Source organism: Phalangium opilio, unplaced genomic scaffold (assembly GCF_054372755.1).
Source record: "Phalangium opilio isolate 3A_F unplaced genomic scaffold, DU_Popi_V2 ptg000017l_1, whole genome shotgun sequence".
Classification (NCBI taxonomy): Eukaryota; Metazoa; Arthropoda; class Arachnida; order Opiliones; family Phalangiidae; genus Phalangium; species Phalangium opilio.
The window spans coordinates 9,087,202-9,101,918 of NW_028324151.1; the positions used below are offsets into that span (position 1 = coordinate 9,087,202).

General features: G+C 37.9%; 1 protein-coding gene and 1 pseudogene across 2 annotated transcripts; both read left to right on the forward strand.

The window, feature by feature from the left end:
- Nucleotides 1-1,751: 1,751 nt before the first annotated feature.
- On the forward strand, nt 1,752-4,206 carry LOC149702965 (short-chain dehydrogenase/reductase family 16C member 6 pseudogene; annotated as a pseudogene).
- A 9,221-nt stretch (nt 4,207-13,427) lies between these two features.
- Nucleotides 13,428-14,407, forward strand: LOC149702966 (vacuolar ATPase assembly protein VMA22-like). 2 transcript variants are annotated; one of them, XM_089866892.1, is made up of 2 exons: nt 13,428-14,016; nt 14,062-14,407. In XM_089866892.1, the coding sequence occupies exons 1-2, from the start codon at nt 13,614-13,616 to the stop codon at nt 14,286-14,288; spliced, it is 630 nt and encodes a 209-aa protein (XP_089723018.1). In that variant the 5' UTR covers nt 13,428-13,613; the 3' UTR covers nt 14,289-14,407. The 2 variants fall into 2 exon arrangements, with proteins under 2 accessions (XP_089723018.1, XP_089723017.1); XM_089866891.1 differs by having other exon boundaries at nt 13,430-14,407.
- The last annotated feature ends 310 nt before the right edge of the window (nt 14,408-14,717 follow it).

Consider the following 14,717-nt stretch of genomic DNA (forward strand, 5'->3'; position numbering starts at 1 on the left):
AACGCTCGCAATTTCTATCAAATCTCGCACTAAACTTCATTTCACATGCCTTTTAAAATTAAAATTAGATTGGGATTTCATAGATAATTTGAAATTAGCACCTTCAAAAAATCACCTAACACCTTGCCTTCTTGTTCACAAAACTCCCGTAGCATATCTCTCGCCATGATTGTCGTCACAACGCTCGCAATTTTTATCAAATCTCGGGCTAAATTTCAGTCGACATGAAGCGTGCCACGAAATTGTGTTAACAAGAAGGCAGATTGTTACGCGATTGGTCGGAGGTACTTATTTAAAATTATCCTTAAAATCTGAACCTAATTTGAATTTTAAAATCATTCGGAGCTGGTATTTCCTTGAGGTTTCACTACGCAGATAGGTTTTGTAATTAGTAGAAGAATCGATATAAAAAAAAAAACACTTTATTTTCCTTTTCACCCTCCCTTTAAAGATTAGTGGAGTCGCCCAATATCTCGTTTCTTGTCCGGAAATTAAGAGAATAACTCGAAATATAACTTTGTTTAACCCAAGACGGAATCAAAATTCTCTCTGTGTTTCTTCCCATTAGGTCGGATCCACTATAAAGGAGTTACGCGAAAAAATTGATACTCTTCCAAACGCGTGCCGAGTTACAGCAATTAATGTTTAAAAAGTCGTGTTTTTGAAGAATTACAGAAACGTAGTCCGTTATGTGAAGAGTGCATTTTGAATTAAACTTTTCGTGACGAGTGCATTTTGAATTAAACTTTTCGTGACGAGTGCATTTTGAATTAAACTTTTCGTGACGAGTGCATTTTGAATTAAACTTTTCGTGACGAGTGCATTTTGAATTAAACTTTTCGTGACGAGTGCATTTTGAATTAAACTTTTCGTGACGAGTGCATTTTGAATTAAACTTTTCGTGACGAGTGCATTTTGAATTAAACTTTTCGTGACGAGTGCATTTTGAATTAAAATTTTCGTGACGAGTGCATATTGAATTAAACCTTTCGTGAAGAGTGCATATTGAATTAAACTTTTCATGTATAGAACCCTAACAAAGCATTGTAAGTTTCGATGAAAAGTGCAATTTATAGAAAACTAACAAAGCCTTGTGAAGTTCGTTGAAAAGTGCAACTTATAGAAAAATAACAAAGCATTGTAAGTTTCGATGAAAAGTGCAATTTATAGAAAAATAACAAAGCCTTGTGAAGTTCGGTGAAAAGTGCAACTTATAGAAAAATAACAAAGCATTGTAAGTTTCCATGAAAAGTGCAATTTATAGAAAACTAACAAATATTTGTGAATTTCAATGAAAAGTGCAGTTTATAGAAAACTAACAAATATTTGTGAATTTCAATGAAAAGTGCAATTTCATAAAAAAATAAATATATATGCCTGACCTCTGACTCTTACAGTGCATTTCGAACTCCTGGTAAAAAAAAATTACAGCTTGAATGCCGCCATCAATTTTCTAGTGCACAGACTGGTTTTCAGTGAAATCATTATTTACAACAGAATTATCCTCAACTTTTGCTATAATTTATGAGTAACGTGTTTGGTAACAAACGGATTTGACATCACGCGAGTCTCGTACTATATTTTTTAAGTAAAATCTTTGAAAGTTTTGTAGTAACATTATGAGACATTTCTTTGGACAACTAGAACTGTGGTTTCAATAACGCTTCATAACTGAAAACAAAAAAAAACTAGCTTTTTGACAGTAATATATACGTTAATTGCTGAATCCTCTTTCATTTAACGGACAAAATATGCAAGAATTGAAGGAAAGTGCTAATTCAGTCACGAAACGTGTCACGGATACCGTGACGAGGTACTGGATATTTCTTATCGCGTTAATCGTGTACTTAATGGAGGTTGCGCTATTTAGTGTGACGTCCGTGGTTCCAATTACGTTTAAACGAAAGAAAAATGTTAAAGGTGAAATTGTTTTAATTACGGGCGGAGCTTCGGGGTTCGGCCGTTTAATGGCGGTCAAATTCGCCCAACTGGGATGCAAAGTGGTCATTTGGGACGTGGACGAAAAGGGCAGCGCTGAGACGTGTCGTATAGTATCCAACAAGAAAGGTTGCGAAGGACAAATTTACAGATACAAAGTGGATATTACTGATAAGGAAAACGTGTACCGAACGGCTAAAAAGGTATGAGAATCGATACCATCACTGACCACGCACAGGGGGTTTCAGAAAGGTTCTATGACATTTTCCAGTCACGGTCACCGATTATAAGTTAAGATCAGGGTGTTTTACAGATGACCCCTTAAATTTAATAAGCATTATCTTTCAGTTTCTTACTTAAATTTAAGGGGTCATCAGTAAAACGCCCCAATCTTAACTTGTTTAGTTTGGACCGGAAGACAAAATGTCATAGAACACTTTCGACTCGAAATCGCATAACAGACCTTACAGAAACATCCTGTATATAAGATACTTAATACGTTGATATTATTTTTACATTAATAAACATGTTAAATACCCTGTCGTGTTATTAAAGTAATAAGTTTAACATAACTTTAAAGCGATATTAGCACCTGAGTCCTAACCACTGCTTTTCTGGGTAACATTAATAGACCATTTTCAAAAGTGCATGGTAAAATAGAGTCTGGTGTTTGACGACCTTGTTTCGTAAAGGCTTATCCGGTGTGTGAATCCAAAGACGTTAGACATGACTTAAAACAGAAGGACGGGTTACTTTGAAGTCCTAGGCTATCTAACGTCGAATGTTAAGCCTTATATCATATATGGATTCAATGACGTTAGATAGGGCTTCAAACAATAAGGAGAGGTAACTTTTATAAAAAAAAACTTTATTTTCCATTCAAATTTTAATAAATATTTAAATAATTGGGATTTGCAAACAACTATTTCATTAAAACATTTTTAGCTATTAACACCTTGTTATAAAGCTGTCCCGCTAGATAATAACAGTTGAATTATCCTCTCGAGGTATTATCTATATATCTTTCCTTCCTTTAAAGCTCAAAAAACTAATTAATCTTGTCGTTATTAGAAATAATTATTTTATATTTTAATATAATACCAATTAAATAGATGTGAACTACACTTAATAAATAAAGTGTTTAAGATAAGTCTGCCATAAAATAAAGGTTGTGTTCTTTGGGTCAAACCAGAAGTAGGATGAGACTAGAAGTAAAGAGCTCTAGCATTGGTAATAGATCCTGGCACTAGTGAACAAATTTCAGGATTTTATGCCGCTTCCATCGCGCCTACACTAGAGAGAAAAAAAATTGGTCGAGTTACAAAAAAATTTCCACTCCCCTTCCCCTCATTCTAAAGCCGCGGAACACGGACGCGGGTGCTTGAATCTAGTTCGGCCATCTACCGCCGCGAGCGTCTCACGTTTTGAAGGGAAAATTCAGAAACCGCTACCAGAGGGCCAACCGTTGGTGTGTTATCAAGAATATTCACTTTCGCCAAGTGAAGAATTTGGTTACCTCAATACTTCTAGTCCCTTATCCTACTTCTGGTCAAACGGATTGGAAATAACATGGGGTCTAAAAAATTTATTTACGGAGATATGGGCTCCCAAACATTGTCCCCTAAAGTCTTACATCACAACTAATTTATACTTTTCTGACCCAAGGTCAAAGTAGACGTTGGCTTCGTATCAATTCTTATCAACAACGCTGGAGTAGGTACCGGATCCTATCTACAAGACACTGACGACGTGAAAATCGAAAAGGTCATACAGGTCAATACCTTATCTCACTTTTGGACTTGCAAGGCATTCATGGGTGACATGTTGAAGGCAAATCACGGGCACATAGTGTGCGTCTCGAGTTTCGCCGGGTTTGCCGGATTACCAAAGGGTTGTTCGTACACGGCAAGCAAACACGCCGTTATGGGTCTAATGGAGGCCCTAACCTATGAGATACAAGTTCAAGGCAAAACCGGGGTCAAGACTACAGTTGCGTGCCCAAATTTCAGCAGCACCGGCTTTTTTGAAGGGGCTCTTAACGGTACCATGGAAATGAGTACCCCCGAAGACGTAGTGGAAGATATTGTAAACGGGGTTCTAACCAATCAAGAGTTTGTCTTTACACCAAGGTACCTCTTCTGGGCCGCGGTTGGCAAACAGTTTGGAAATAGAAAAGCTAATTTACGACTGGGGTTAACGCTTTTCGGAACGCAAGGGGCTGATCAAATTAAAATGAAAGATATCAAATATTTGTTAAAGGAGAAATAAATGCGTATTAAGTTGTAACAGAAGCGCATGACATACGAAGTGATTTTCTAGACTCTTTGGTAGACCCGTCTCATACGGAAAGATTTTTATTTGAGTCGGCACTAGCCACCTAAGGGGGATACTGACAAGAACTGCATCGATTTATTAGGGTTGCCGTCTGGCGAGAATAAGGGGAACTATTTCTAGACGGTGATATATGCGTACGCACCTACAAAATCCACCCGAACCCCACCCGCTTGGATTTCTCGGCGCGAGAGGAAAAATAAAGTTGGAAAGGGGGATGAAATTCCCCCCCTTGATGGTAAAAGCTTTCAGTATAAGACGGCCGCTATGTTATGCATAATAGAAAATCACTTCGTATGTCATGCGCTTCTGGTTGTAAATAACTGAACTGAGTCTGTCTTCATATAAATCGTCCAAAGAATAACCCCATGACGTGTCAGAAGCCTCTGTATATCGACGTTCAGTAATGCCAAACGCAAATATAGAAAGTAAGGAGGACGTGATTTTCAGGTTCCCTCTGCGCCAACGGAATATTTAATAACTTCCCTGTCCGTGGTATACCGAATTAAATTTACCACTAGGTTTTCACTATGAAATCTATGATGGTAGTATCAGGGATTCATGTAATTTTAGAAGCAGGAATAGAGAACATATATATTGGGCGCGCGTCAAAATCCACGACCTCCTTCCCCGGGACTGGGGGGGGGGGTGGTATGAAAGAAGAGGCGGGCCATAGCGACAGAGGTAAAAAGGAACTACGTACTTTTCGCCGTCCCCGTCAGCAACGTCATCAAAAAGTAATTCAAGTGAGCCAATAAGAAAATTTTTCGTTACTTGTTGAAGGTAAGGGCTCTATACTGGGCTATGAGTCGGACTGAAGTAAAGACTAACCGTTCTCCATTCCTGCTTCTTAAACTGCATGGATCCTTGATGATATATATGAAGCAAAAATATTCCAACACCCTGAATTCCTCAGCTCAGAAGCCGAACTATATTCGTTGTAGAGAGATAAAGGTAATATCATAAATTCATAAGATATGTTCCATAAGTTTGTCACTGGCTACTGAGAGCTTGGCATGAAGTGACGTAGGTCATAGATTCTCGCAAAGCGACGCCTGGTGAGGCGCTGTCAAAGGCTTAGTATACAGACTTAATAGGAAGATGGACTACAAAATGGCGTGTAGTCAATTCTCGCTTGTCGTTCTCGAACTAGCTCTCAGTAAGTCTCTAGCATTACGAAGTATAGGAAGTGTCATACTTATGGAACATATCTTATAAACTTATGGTAATATGGTAATATAAATAATTTCGTATTCATAATGCATAATCTTTGACATCTAAGTCAATTTTAAATTACTTCGAATTACTTAGTTTATTTTTATTATATTGGATATATAATATAGCTTATACCAGAAGTGAGATGAGACTAGAAGTGAAGGGCTCTAGCATTGGTAGTATATCCTGGCAGTGCTGGCACTAGGGAACAAATTTGAGGATTTTATGCCGCTTCCATCTCGCCTACGCTAGAGAGAAAAAATTGGTCGAGTTCCAAAAACATTTCTTACCCCCTTCCCCTCAACCTAAAGCCGCGGAACACGGACGCGGGTGCTTGAATCTAGTTCGGCCGTCTACCGCCGGGAGCGTCTCACGTTTTGGAGGGGAAATTTTGAAACCGCTACCAGAGGGCCAACCGTTGGTGTGTTATCAAGAATATTCACTTTCGCCGAGTGAAGAATTTGGTTAGCTCAGTACTTCTAGTCTCATCTCACTTCTGCTTATACCCACGGTATAAACATAAATAGGACGGTATAAACAGAAATAATTTCGTATTCAAACAGCATATATCCTTCGCGTCTAAGATAATTTTAAATTAATTAGTATTTAATTTATTTTTATATTTAATTTCGTGAAATTTGACCAAAAATAGTGCCTTTTTCTCGTCCACTTAAGCAATTAGAGTTAGAATTTTTTCTTTCATTTCTATTTTACTTGTCTGGTTTCCTCAAATAAATGAAACGGGGAAAATTGATTGACGAGATAAAAAATTATAGTAAAGGAAGAGCATGAGTGGTGTGTTGATGTCAAATTATGTAATTTATTATAGTCTGTACCCGGAAGCTAATTATATTGGTTTTATGTCATCGCCCAGTTACGTAACAACCTTGAAATTGTACATATTTCCCCATTAAGACAAAATTTTACACTGAACTATTAAATTATCCATTGCCACTAAGAAAATTAACATTACAAACGGCCATCAAGTCTTATTAGAATGTTTTATCTACGTGTAGAATGTAGGAAGATCTCGGGCTGCTTTGGATAAGTTTTTTTCGTGCTAGGATCGAAAACACGAAAAACAAGAAGGGATGATGTTGGTTAGGAAAAGATCCGCTTAAAGGTCGTATTTAAGAAAAGATCCGCTACCAGAATTAAAAAAAACCGGGTTTTATTGGGTTTTTATCTTTAGCAGTTGCGTTAATGGTAGAAATTGTCATTCAAAAGTAACTGCTTGATAAAAAAAAGTCTTGAAATGTTTCATAAAAAATAATAAATGTTTTTAAATAGTATACTTTGAAGTTGTAACAACAAATATCTTTAACTAGGCCTATCTTTAAAATGAAATTATTCTAGCATTCAAATTCATCAAAATTGAAGATCTTAGTGATGGGTTTTAGTGGGTTTTTTATGGTGGGTAAAACCAATGAGATAGACCAGTGGTTTTTTTTTTAATTCGAACCCTGTCCGCTACCAGGTCGAATTGGGCATGATAGTGTGAGTATAATTTTACCGACCACACCAGAGATAATGTTGTATATGTTTGTGTGTGTTTGTGGTGGACAGTTTTTTATGCCAATATCCCTAACAATATTTATGTGCTAAGCAGAGTCCACTTGATGACCTTCGACCTATATTTTGAATTTTGCCCAATGCGAGGTTTCATAAACATAATGAAAATCCCTAACTTTTCACCGACGCATATAATCCATTTTACAAGTTCCTGAGTCCTGACTTATCCAAGTAACGTTTCGTACGAACGCTGTACATTTATCATAGGCGGGGCTTCGATGTCTGACGTCACTAATAACCGAAAAATGCGAAAAGCACAGGGACGTGACAAAGCGAGCGACAAAAACTAAGTATAATAAAACCAGGAGCAGATGACAAAGGAGTCTCGGACGCTAGCTTCCCCAATAAAGAGGGCAATGGCACCCGCGTACGTCACAGCTGTAGCGGTATCGTTTGCCATAGAGACGCTATCAGACATTATAGCAGACGATGTTTTTGGTGGACTATATCTGGCACCAAAGTCTGCTGGGAATTTTTTTTTGTAATAACGGACCATAGCCCACTCGATCACGCGCGTCACGACGCAAGCATAGCGCGAGCAGCTTGCGTCGTGACGCGCGTGATCGAGTGGGCTATGAACGGACTAACGGTGGATACTGAGGTTCGTCTTATCCGATCGCGACATAAATATACACAATATAATTACATTATTGAAACAGCTGTAACCGTTGGTATTAAGATAATAGAAACTACATTTTGTGACTTCAACCTACTAAATAGTCAAATTAAGTCCCAACTAGCAGAGAAACCCAGGTAAGCCAAGGCTTAATTAACAATCTGTACCCACTGGAATGATTGGGGTTGGGTTTTCAAAAGATAAAAGCAAGGTTTTAAAAGATGCCGAAACACAATGTTATATATGTGTTTTAGGGCCAAAATATTCCGTATTTCTTTTGAATTAATTGACTGCTACAAGAGGTTGGAAACGAAATCACTGTCTCTTACTTTTTGGGTTTTAAAAGATCGTGAGTGATTTCTTTTCCCAACCTCTTGTAGCTATCATTTAATTCAAGAAGAAATTTAGAAAAAATTGGCACTGAAACACATTTTAGTTTTTTAATAGTGTACATACGTTACTCGCTGGGTTTTTCATTATCAATTTTAGCCCCAAAAAAGATTAAAAAGCCGTTGAAATCCATTTTTAACTCTAATACTCGTTAAGCCTAGGCTAATTATAAGCAGACGATACGTATTTTAAAAAGAGTTTCCAGACGCGATTTCCCAGATCTCCTTTCGAGACTTTGCAGCCACGCTATTGGTTGGAAAATAAAGCTCAAATTTCCTACGAGTGGTGGCACTGGCGTAATGATTTTGGTTAATAACCGTGACGTTCGCGGATCCCATTGCCCTCTACATTATGGAAGCTAGCGTCCGAGACTCCTTTGTCATCTGCTCCTGATAAAACGGGTACTTACATTTTAACGACGATCGAATTAGATATCCAAAGAAGGTACAATGTCACACTCACGCAAACGCGCACAAACACCATGCGCTAATCTATCACGGGATCAATCACAAAGCTAAACTTGTTATTTAAAACTAACTCGCAACGCGACTTAAAGTGTATATTTTTTAACATTTTGGGAAACCGACTGACGCATTTTGACGTTCAATATCCGTTACAGTGTCATAGTAAGTTCACGATCGACCGTTTGTAGGTTTCCCACGACCCTCCAGGTAGGACCGTAACAAACTTGATCGGCTTCTATTAAAATGTTTCAAAGTGACATGATCACGTGACTTCCAGATGTGCGCTTTATAGGGAAAGGTACTATAGGACGCTGCGCTTTGACCTGAAAGTTTGTTAATGTGCACGCAAAATTTTGTTACTTCTAGCTAGTCATAATTGGCCTTGCGGATTAGAGTTAGGGACTATGGGACGCGGCGCTTTGACCTGACAGCTGGGAAAGGGACTATGGGACGCGGCGCTTTGACCTGACAGCTGGGAAAGGGACTATTGGACGCGGCGCTCCGACCTGACAGCTGGGAAAGGGACTATGGAACGCGGCGCTCTGACCTGACAGCTCGGAAAGGGACAATGGAACGCGACGCTCTAAACTTAAAGTTTGCTTATTCGCGCGCCAACTTGTGTACTCACCCACTATTTTTGGTATCGCGATGAACTGGTAGATAACTGTAATTCGCGTCAAGTTCAAATATAACCGCACCTCAAAAGTCAAAGTTCACGCAAAGTTTAAGCTACCCGATATAAAAATACCGCGAAGAACAAACGCGTTCGGGAACCATAGTGATGTTATTTTAGAGGTTTAGAATAGTACGGTTTGGTTCCCGCGATACTCCGTGCAGCTCGGTCGTGCACTAGACCGCCCAAATCTTGATCCCTCGCTGATGGCCACACGTGATGCTTCCAATCAGTCATTCATAACAAAACGACCTGAAATTAAAATAAATTCCTTGATTTTAGCGAAACATTAGAATAATAATTACTTTAAAATACGCTAATAGCGAATACATATTCAGGGTTCATACAACATTTGGAATACGGATTTCCCTGAGTTTTTCAGGTTTTTTCCCTGGGGAGTGGGTTTTAATAGATGAAGCAACCCCTTCAAAGCAAATTTCCCTGAATTTTATTAAAATCTCTAACAATCCCTGTGTTTTTGTCGACTATTTGTTTCCTCGAGTTTTCCAGGTTTGTATGAACCCTGTGATATTCGAAAACTTTCTCGTTAGATTTTCAGAAAAACTTTTAAATTTCGTGTCAAAATATTTTAACTAGGGTTCATGGGAAAAATTAGCATAAGTTACTGAAAAACGTGTATGTCACATATTATTATTCTCACTATATATATTCAAGTGACCTGGTTTAACACAGGCTATAAAATCATATTTTCAACAAACATAGACAAAATTAACATAATATGTTACTGAAAAACGTGTTAGTTTTTAAGTCATCATTGGCCAAAAAACTATTATTCTCACTGAGTCTATATTTAAGTGCCCTTGTTTATCACTGAATATAAAATCATATTTTCACCAAACATTTAAATTATCGTTAAAGTAAAATATTGAAATTCATCAAATGAATGGCTATGCTTTGAGTCGAAAAAGTTTCAATATTGGTCAAGGAGTGACGCTGCCCTAAAAGAACAGTCTGGGAAATAAGAATATTTTTTAAACTAGTCCTTGGGACCAGTAGACCCCCTAGTGTCCAAAATAATAAACTGGTCCTTGGACTTGTTCCCCCTTAAGATTCGCTACAGATTAGGAATTAACATCAATTATTAAACTGGTTTTGGACCAGAGGAAGTGTGCTATTTCCCAGTCCGCTGAAAGAACCAAGCGCCGTATCTCCTTTCCAGTCCATCTGTATTAAATGGTCTTAGATTCAAGTTTACCTTTAGTCCATTCCATTAATTTCTAGCAAAGAAACCAACACACAGAAGGGAGGTCGCCCTCACTGGTTATTTCCCTTGCACCAAAAGACGAAGCTAGACGGCTTAGTGCTTACTGCACGCGGGACTCGGGAGGCTAGCTGATTGGCACTGCATCTGGTGTGCTTCTTGACGCGAGAGAAATCTGCCATTAAGGCGGCCCCGCCTTTGTTATACATGTGTGCTTCTTTTCTAGACTATTCCAATAATTCCTACAGAGAATCAAGCACACAGGAGGGAGAGGCCGACAACTTAGGTAATTTCCCTCGCACCAAAAAGCTCCGCTGAAAGTAGTGCGACAGGGAAATAACCTTTAAAAGCATAGCGCGGCTCCTGTGGATCCCCTACAAGGGTACTTTCCTCCTGAACTCCGGGTTTGGCTTGGCAAAGGCTAGGGGGCGGGATTTATACATGCACGGATAAAACCCGCCCACAAATGCCTCTAGCTTCGCCAAGCCAAAACTGGAGATCGTAAGGAAAGTCAACTTGTAGCGGATTCACTGGAGCCGCCCGCACTATGCTTTAAATGGCGGCCTTCCCCTGTGTGATGGTTTCTCTGCATGTAATAAATGGAAATTTTGCTATAAATGTTTATTTGTTGATTCGCTTAGAAAGGGTTTCGTTCGATTAAGTTAGCAACTAAGCATGGCGTCGATCGCTTTAGGTTTCGTTTGTATTCATCGACTCGTTTCAAAAACATTTATTTATAAAACCCATTTCCGACATAGTTACCCTTAAAATTATAAAATACCACCATGCATGCACGGGCCCCGATAGAACAGAGGAGTCCGTGCCAGGCTTGAAAAGAAATTGGACTGCAAAGGCTTAAAAACTTAAATACTTAAAAACATCCCAATTTCCAAACAAATGATTATCTCGATTGGTTAATACGAATATAATTTCTCGGTTACTTACAATTATCCATTATTTTGGTCAGCTTTCTGATGTGTATTTTGGCTAATTCAACTACTAGCATGTGAACGGCGGTGAGTCCGTGACCAGTCACCGGCACATACTGGGTCAGAAAAGATGACTACGTATTTTCTAACAAACTGTAATGTGACAACTAATGAGATTTACTTTAAAAGCACTATGAATTATCAACTGTTAAGTCATAATATAGCGGTGTGGCAAACTAGGTATGCCACATTTGAACTCAGTCTCCACTGTCTGTACCAGAATGTACAAAACGGCTTAGAAGTTAGGCCAAAAACAATGAGGGCGCCCTCAAATTGAATTTTAGTTATTGCCGGTCGACACTAGATGGCAAACCCAAAGATTTCATTTTTACTTTATTTGACCATGGATAAAGAATGCGCGTGAGGAAATTTGTTTTCACTCTACAGGATAGGCAACTCCCTATCTCGGGCGACAGCTTATTCTGTATATACTCTGTTACAACATCGGTTCTCAGCACGCGCAAAGCTAGGTTTCTATGTAATCTAGCCTTGCGCATGCTGACAAGAGACAAACAAGTTGGGAAAACCAAAATATTACCTCTCCGTGTCAAGAAGATTATATAAACTTAAGTATCCAATGAAAACGTTATTATGTTTCTGAGTTGGGGTTTCCCATTTTTGTTGTTGTTTTGAAAAATATTTCGCAATGCACGGGCCTTGATAGATATAGGAGGCAATGAATGAAATATATCACAATGCACGGGCCTTGATAGATATAGGAGGCAATGAAGGAAATATATCGCATGCACGGGCCTTGGTAGATATAGGAGGCAATGATAATCTCTCTCTTTGCACGAGAGGTTTATCTTTAATATTTAAATAAATATAATTATTTTTAATTATTTTAATCTTCAATAATTAACATTAATAATAGTTAAATCGTTTAAAATAAAGTTATACCTATTATCTTCTCAAACTTTGCTAATATTGACGTTTAAAGTGAAGGGTACCCCTCTTGCCCGCTTTTTTCAAATTTGGGGTATATATACGATTCGTTTCCATTATAATAGTAAGGAAAAAGCGCAATTGCGAAAACCTTTGGTGGCGATCCCACCTTAGGGAGGCTAGACGTTTCTCGTAACCCTAGCTGATCGCCGCGTATATCCTAAAACCAAACGATGATAACGGAGTAGAAGCCAATGATACAGATTGGTGTCTATGTGGAATAGACGGAAGACCAGTGGATGGTGGTGTTAGAAGCCAGTGTAAGTGCAGACTGGTGTCAATGTGGGATTGACAAAGAACAGAAGATGGTGGTGATTAGAAGCCAGTAAGAACAGACTGGTGTCCGTGTGGGATGGACAAAGACCAGAAGATGGTGGTGTGAGAACTCAAGTAGAGGAGCCATTTCCGTGACTGTGAAAGCAGTTCGGAAATGGCGAACACGTTTGCTCCGATACGCAAACTGCGAACGCGGTCACGTGGGTGTAACAACGGACAGACAGACAGACAGACAGACAGACACACAGACACACACACAGACACACACACAGACAGACACACACACAGACACGGCCGTTACAGAACCTCTCCTGGACTACGTCACACGGAGAGGTAAAAACTTCAGGATCTTCAGGATTTAAACTCGTTTAAAATATCCTGAAGTTTTTTGTCTCTTGTCAGCACGCGCAAGGCTAGATTACATAGAAACCTAGCTTTGGGCGTGCTGACAACCGATGTTCTAACAGAGTATATACAGAATAAGCTGTCGTTCGAGATAGGGAGTTGCCGATCCTATAGAGTAGTGGCACTCCATGTTAACTACCCATAGAGCTTCATACAGTCAAAGGCAAGTAGGTGCCATTACTCTATAGCGTGAAAACAAATTTCCTCACGCGCATTCTTTATCCATGATTTGACTATGAAAGATAGTTTTGAAATTTTCCACAAAAATAACAAACCTTATTTTGCACATCATTTTTTAAAAAAAATTCAATTTTAACTAGTATTAGAAAAATTAATGCCAATAAAAATGCGCGCGTAGCCGGCATCCGCGGAGCCGCGAGATCTAGGTGGCTATGCCATGTCACGTGTTCGTGATTTAAATGGACGCCCTTCTTACAGCTGTAGTTCGAACTTCGAAGCGTTTTCTAAGCGAAACTTGCAAAAAAATAAGTAAATTAAACACATAGATAATAAAATTATAATATTCGAAATATAAATTACTATTTAATAATTGAATTTAAGTAATAAAACTATAAAAATGGTGATTGTTAGCGAGAATGAATGTGAATCTGATAAATATGAAGCGCTGTGTGACAAACTTGATGCTCTTGTTATGGAATCATTCGACCTACAAAAAGAATTGCTTGAAAAGCGAAAAGCCATGGAATTGGTCATGAAATCTGCCTTCTTCAATATGGCCCAAGCTAAATATCTCCTTGGCTGTACACGTATGTCCATGTTGCAAATTAATACCAGTAACATGGAAGCGGGGCTTAAAAGTTACGTGGAAGACGTAAATTCCAAAAAATTGACGTTCCAATATGATTTCAATTCGTTCGAATTAATAAAGACTGACGTAAAAGATTCCATTGTAACTAAGAAGGAGAAAAGCAACAACAGTATTAGGAAACGAAAAGAAAATGAAACGAGAGACGATATTGCTAATGATAACAAAGATATGCCCGATGATATCAAAGAAGATTTACCTGATGATACCAAAGATGATATTCCCGATGATGCCAACGATGTTAAGAAAGAAATATCTAAAAATCCTTTAAATTGGTTTGGAGTTTTAGTTCCCGAGTGTCTCAGAGATTGCCAAAAATTATTTCAACAAGCTACGGAACTAAGTTTGGAAATTGCGACGTTACAAAGCAAAATAAACGAAGTCAATAAAATGTATAAATTAGAAAGATCATTAAAAGATGTTTGAAAATAAAAAAAAAACCAGTTTATAATAACCACAATTTTATTATGATTAAAATAATGTACTTAATTACTTATATATAATAAAATCTATTAAATTTTAATTTAGTAAAAACAATTTGTGTAGAAATATTATTTATAAGAAAAAAAACGGGGGAATAATTAAAAAAATTCTATTTTTAGATTTATAAACTCCTTAATTATAAATTGAAGTAACGTTACAATGAAAACTTAATTCCTTTATACAGATATTTAGACACAAATTGCTTTCAATATTTAATTGGTATTTTAAAAATTTATAAATTATCTCAGAAAGAAAATAGAAAAATCTAGTTTCAACGTTTTTTTATATGCGCTAATATTTGGGACATAAAATTTGACAGAAGAAATCTTGAAGTTATTAATAATATCAGAAGTGAGATGAGACCAGAAGTAC